Source organism: Lagenorhynchus albirostris, chromosome 7 (genome assembly GCF_949774975.1).
Source record: "Lagenorhynchus albirostris chromosome 7, mLagAlb1.1, whole genome shotgun sequence".
Lineage (NCBI taxonomy): Eukaryota > Metazoa > Chordata > Mammalia > Artiodactyla > Delphinidae > Lagenorhynchus > Lagenorhynchus albirostris.
Window position 1 is genome coordinate 43,639,174 of NC_083101.1, and position 6,729 is coordinate 43,645,902.

A 6,729-nucleotide genomic window follows, 5' to 3' on the forward strand; every position below is an offset into this window, starting at 1 on the left:
ATCAGGAAAAACCATCATATTTAAAGCTCTCCAAGTAATTTTGGCACAGGTCAAACCTTCGGGTTTTGTTCAGTCCCTGAGTTCTTTTAACAGGATAACTTCCGTTCAACCTCTTCCCCAGCCACCCGGCCCACTCCCCCGCACAACGCCCTGCAACCTGCCCTACACTCTCACTAACTCTAAGTCAAGCCCGAAGGCTACAACCTCTCTAACCGACCTGCTCTGCAGAAACCATAGAGCTTCTCTGGCTTGAAGAGTTATAGGTGGAAGAATCAAATGGGGTACATCTCATGCCTCCTGATTATTTCTAAAACTGCCTCCAAGGGTCAGTGTTTTAATGTCTCCAGGGCCTTATGCCTCAGATGCTCATCCAAACACTGGATGGCAAAGAGGTCGATGTCCGTGTCGAACTTGTTGGCGAACAAGTGGTGCACGCGCAACATCCAGTTCAAGTCACCCGCTCCGAAAACGCACACGGAGCGCACGTGGACGCCGCTGCACGGCGGGTAGGGGGCGCCCTTGGAAATGTCACCTTCAAAGTACTGCCACTTGACAAACCTGGCAATTGCTTGCATGTCGGACATATCGTACTTATGGCTTAAGGACAGTGACCCTGGGACTTCGGGGATCCTCTGAATAGTGGCCCAGAGATACTCGTCCGGGCTGTATGTGTCTTTTGCCCACTCCATAAACTTTTGTATTTTTTCATTCTCGAGCACATACTCCACATACCTCCTACTGACCACAAAATAGGCACTGCCTGAAAACAGAGGTGTTTCAAGAGGAGGATGTATTTTGTCGGTCCCCATGTTTGTCAACTTTCCATTCACGACTGCATAATGCTTTTTCCACCTTTCTTTTTTATTGGATGGCATTCTCTCCGTTTCTAGGTTATTCTCGCCCATTAACGACTTGAGCTTCCTGACAATTTCCAGGTTGGTTTTAATAGGAAAATCCATACCGCAGAGATTTATCAAGTACTTCCAGTCTGCGTTCATTCGGTAGAGGTCCTGCATGCAGTTGAGGTCAGCCTGGACCCGGCTCCAAGATGCATACACAACGCTCTCCAGCTGACTGGCCACAAAGACATTACTGAAACAGGATGCAATGCCAATCACCGCGGCCAAAAAGGATTCCTCTGATTTTGTATCCACGTGAATGCAATAGAAATTCTGAGGCATATAAATGGCCCTCAGGAGCCTGTCAAGCATTTCAATTTTGTGATGAACCACTACAGAATATGCTATTGGAAACTCTGCCTCTTCCTTACTAAGGGGTTCTACAATATATCTGCGCTTCTTGATGAAAGAAGCACAATCACTGGTCATGTTTATGTAGTCATAGTTTGTCCATCGAGGGCGATTTCTAAATTTCACTGTTAGAATCTCAAGCTTTACCTTCTGGATTTCATCTACATCACCCTGTAGAACTTTGGTACAATTAATATTACTACTAGGATTCTCTTCAAGCAGCTCCAAATGTCCAACATTTACAAATTCAGGCTTTTGATGAATTCTTAAAACAGAGAAGGTGACCAGGGAAAAAACAAGAAGGAAGACGTAGTATTTAGTGGGATAAGAAAAAAGTTTCCTCCTCCGCAACTTCCTCAGCATTTCAACAACAATTGGGGACTTGGATTTATTAAGGACAGTCTTCCAGGCTTCAAGCAGTAATGATTTCCCCTCTGTGGTGGCCTGGAGATTTGTCAGCTTGCATTTATCAGAAATGCAAAGGCATCTTGAAATGGAGGGCAGCACTAAAAGAAAAATAGAAAGGATACATACATATATATATATATATATATATAAAAAAAATACAGTGTTTCATGACATCTTCTCAGGTTCAAAAACTGTTCTCTCTGCTATGAGGTCAGATGTTTAAGACAAAAACAAAGTGGGTCAATCAGAGGAGAGGAAGTAGTGTTATAGGATACCCATCATCTCCGGTATCAATGCCAGATTGTCTTTTTAAAAAAGCTGAGTACAGGGATATGCTAGAATATCCTACAATCAACATTTTACCTCTCAGGTATATTGAGGTGCAAAACACAGTTGAAGACCTAGGCTATAGTTATTGAATTCTCCATAGTTGGTGAGTTTTTGATCCTGTGCCAGTGCTAATTAGCACCCCTTGCCTTGAAATCATTCCTAATCTGGGTTCCTCCTGACACATCCATTAATGTCCATCAGTTGGTGTCAGCAGCCCCAACTATTTGAAGAGATCAGATCCACTCTGCTCTTTACCAGCTTAGGAGTGGGAGTACACTTAAGGAGACACTCAGAAATGGCTGTGGCTTCTAAGAATCTTTGAAGGAAAAGCGGGTCAACTGGATTTTCAAACTGGAACAGAAAGGCTCAGGTGAAACCAGGTCAGATTTGGAACTGTTTTGGGTTGACCTCACTTTGTTCAGTTCCATACCAGGCACCACAGGAAGAGAAGACATACATAATCCAAAATAGAGAAACAGCCTAGCTGAAAAACAACACTTGTATGCAAATTGTAACTTATGAAAGACCCTTTGTCTATATTCAAATTCCAGGAACGTAACCCACTTTTATTATGTAAAATGTTTACAAATATACAGATATTGTTTTCTTTTCAAAAGTCAATTTTATTACTCGGCAATTGGTTCTAACAAAGAAAGGCAAAACTATCAATTGTCTCAAAACCAGATTTATAGAGATCTGAAAAGTTTTTAACACCAGAATTAGCACTAAAACTTTTAAATATTTAATTGGGAAACAAATTGTGAATATTAATAATACAAATCAAAATAAATAACTGACCATCATTTGTACAGAGTAATGTTACAAAAAGTAGTTAGACTTTTTACCATTTAAATCAAGAAAAGTCGGGATCATTTAGTGCTCTGATTCCAGGTAACATCCTCTGCCCATGTAGAGTGCTTCTTATGCAGTCAGGTTTCTTAAATGTACCAGGCATCCAGCAATGCTGTTATGTCCCATGAGTCTTTTTTAAACAAAACACGTGAAACAAAAAGAAAAATTTGTGAAGGGATATATATGCCCACGTAAGTATACACACACACTCAGAAAGCATACTGGTAAACTAATTCGACATATTCACTTTTTTCTTCAAAATGATGGCTGGTCATATCCATTTTTTTCTTCAAAATGATGGCTCGTTGATTTCTCTTTTAAAACCTTCTCTCCAGTCTTTTTTTTTTTTAGGCTATGTTTGTGGACTGCTACAGGTTTGAAGACATCCCACAATTTAGGTTGAACTTTTTCAGAGAAAACTCTAAGAGCATTTCCCAACATGTGTGCCAAGGAACAGCTTAACGGTCCTATATGATTGGAAAATCCAACATATCCTATGCGGCTGTGAGGATTCCCAATGCTCACTGGTCCATTAAAGACAATCCTGCAATTGAATTAGCTGCTTATCTCATCTTCCTCCAACTATGTTGTCTACCACCCTACTCCAAACCTCTACTGGAAAGCAAACATTGGAAGATTCTGCTAAAATACTTATACATCTGAACTATTAACACATCAGATCCCTAAACAAAGTTATACCCTTAAGCAATCTCTGCTTAAGGCATTTAAGAAAATCTCTGACTAATCATTATTAGTCAGCTTCTAAGCTAACTGAACGGAGACTTAAGTTGCCTCATGCAATAAAGAACACAGATTTACAAAATTAACCCAAGAAGGTCCATAACAACAATAAACCCTGGGCTGGGCAGGAGCAGAGGTCTGATTTCTAAAGTTGATGCATTATAAAATGTCCACTTTCAACAACAACAAAAAATTACAGGGCACGTAGAGAAACACAAGTCTGGCCCATACACAGAAAAAGGGGCTTCAATAAAAACTGTCCCGGAGGAAACCCAAGCACTGGACTTAACTACACAAAGACTTTCAGTCAGTTATTATAAGTATGTTCAAAGAACTAAATCAAACCATGAGAAAGATATTTAATCAAATTGAGAATTTCAATAAAGAAATAGAAATTATAAAAAAGAACCAACAGAATTGATTGTATTGAAAGTACAATAACTGAATTGAAAAACTGACTGAGGGGCTCAACAGCAGGTATGCACTGACAGTAGAAGGAATCAATGGAACTGAGGAAAGGTCAAGAGAGAGTATCCAGTCTGAGGTACAAAAGGAAAAGAGAATTAAGAAAGATGACAGAGACTCAGAGACCTGTGAGAAACCATTAAGCACATCAACAAATGCGTAACAGGAGTGTCAGAAAGAAAGTGGGGGAAAGGGTGGGAGAGAAGGGTGAAAGAGGGGGTTGCAGTCACAAGCATGTGGGAGGGGGTGAAGAAAAAAATTGAATAATGGCTGAAAACTTCCCAAATTTGACTTTATTTTGTTTACTGAAGTACAGTTGACTTACAATATTAGTTTCAGGTGTACAACATAGTGATTCAATACTTTATATATTATACTCCATTTAAAGTAATTGCCAAATAATGGCTTTATTTCCCTGTGCTGTACAATATATCTTTGTTGCTTATTTTATATATAATGGTTTGTGTCTCTTAATCCCATACACCTATTTTGCTCCTCCTCCCCTGCCCTCTCCCAACTGGTAATCACTAGTTTGTTCTCTGTATCTGTGAGGCTTGTTATATATATTCATTTGTTTTATTTTTTAGATTCCACATATAACTAATAACAGAGTATTGTCTTTCTCTGTATGACTTATTTCATTAAGCATAATACTCTCTAGGTCCATCCACACTGTTGCAAATGGCAGGATTTCATTTTTTACGGCTGAGTAATATTCCAGTGACGGGCAATTTAGTTGGTGTCCATATCTTGGCTATTGTAAATAACATTACTATGAACACTGGGGTACATGTATCTTTTCAAATTAGCGTTTTCATTTTCTTCTTATATCCAGCAGAACTGCTGAATCATATGGTAGTTCTATTTTTAGTTTTTTGAGGAACCTCCACACTGTTTTCCATAGTGGCTGCACCAATTTACATTCCCACCAATAGTGTACTAGGGTTCCCTTTTCTCCACATCCTCATCAACATTTGTTATTTGTAGACTTTTGATGACAGCCATCTGACAGGTGTGAGGTGATATCTCATTGTGGTTTTGATTTGCATTTCCTTGATGATTAGAGATGAGCATTTTTTTCATATGGCTGTTGGCCATCTGTATATCTACTTTGGAAAAATGTCTAATCATGTCTTGTGCCCATTTTTTGATTGGGTTGTTTGTTTTTATATTGAGTTGTATGAGCTGTTTACATATTTTAGATAATAACCCCTTATTAGTCATGTCATCTGCAAATATTTTCTCCCATTCAGTAGGTTGTCTTTTTGTCTTGTCCAGTGGTTTCCTCTGCTGTGCAAAGAGCTTTTAAGTTTAAAATTAGGTCCCATTGTTTATTTTTGCTTTTATTTCTTTTGCCTTAGGAGACAGTTCCCAAAAACTGTTGCTATAATTTATGTCAAAGAGCATTCTGCCCATGTTCTCTTCTAGGAGTTTTATGGTTTCAGGTCTTATATTTAGGTCTTTAATCTATTTTGAGTTTGTTTTTCTATATGGTGTGAAGAAATGTTCTTCTAATCTTGTTCTTCTACATATAGCTATCCAGTTTTCCCAACAACACTTATGGAAGAGACTCTTTTCTCCACTGTAGATTCTTGCCTCCTTTGTCACAGACTAATTAACCATAAGTGTGTAGGTTTATTTCCAGGCTCTCTATTCTGTTCCATTGATCTATGTGTCTGTTTTTGTGCCTGTACCACACTGTTTTGAATGCTGTAGCTTTATAGTATGTTCTGAAGTCACGAAGGTGATATCTCTAGAAAAAATTTGAATAATGGCTGAAACTTCCCAAATTTGACTTTAAAAAATTAATCTGAATATCCAAGAGACTCAATGAGCTCCAAGTATGCAAAATGGGACAATGACTTTGGCAGACACTTTGGCAGTTTCTTACACAGCTAAATATAGGCTAATCATTCAACCCAGTAATCACACTCTTAGCTATTTACCCAAACTGAACATGTATGTACACACAAAAACAAGCATATGAATGTTTACAGCAGCTTTATTCATAATTGCCAAAAACTGGAAGCAATCAAGATGTCTTTCAATAGGTGAATGAATAAACAATTTGTGGTACATCTATAAAATGGAATATTATTCAGTGATTTTTCAAAAAATCAGCTACCAATCTATTAAAAGACATGGAGGAAGCTTAAACGCATACTGCAAAGTGACATAAGCCAATGTGAAAAGGCTACTGTATGAGTCCAAAGGCTACTGTATGAGTCCAAAGATATGATAGTCTGGAAAAGGCAAAACTATAAGGACAATAAAAGTTCAGCATTTACTAGGGATTTGAAGGAAAGAAGGAACAGATGAATAGGTACAGAACAGGGCATTTTTAGGGTGATGAAACTATTCTATAGGATACTGTTACAGTGGTTAAAGGATGCTATGCATTTGTCCAAACCCAAAGAATTGTACAACACAAAGATTGACCCCTCTTAATTATAATTAATAATGTATCAATATTGTTTCATCACTTGTAACAAATGTACCACACTTGTGCAAGACACTAATAGGGAAAACAATGTGAGCAGGTTTATGAGAACTCTGTACTCTCTGTGTAATTTTTCTGTAAACTTAAAACTGCTCTAAAAAATAATCTATTAAAATTGAAAAAAAGATTAATCTGTACATTCAAGAAGCTCAGTGACTTCCAAGGATGATAAACTCAAATAAA

At 38.0% G+C, this 6,729-nt stretch overlaps 1 protein-coding gene across 1 annotated transcript; it reads right to left on the reverse strand.

Moving 5' to 3' along the window:
- Positions 1-304: 304 nt before the first annotated feature.
- On the reverse strand, positions 305-1,628 carry GCNT1 (glucosaminyl (N-acetyl) transferase 1). The gene has a single exon (XM_060154959.1). The coding sequence runs from the start codon at positions 1,611-1,613 to the stop codon at positions 327-329; it is 1,287 nt and encodes a 428-aa protein (XP_060010942.1). The 5' UTR covers positions 1,614-1,628; the 3' UTR covers positions 305-326.
- Between the last annotated feature and the right edge of the window lie 5,101 nt (positions 1,629-6,729).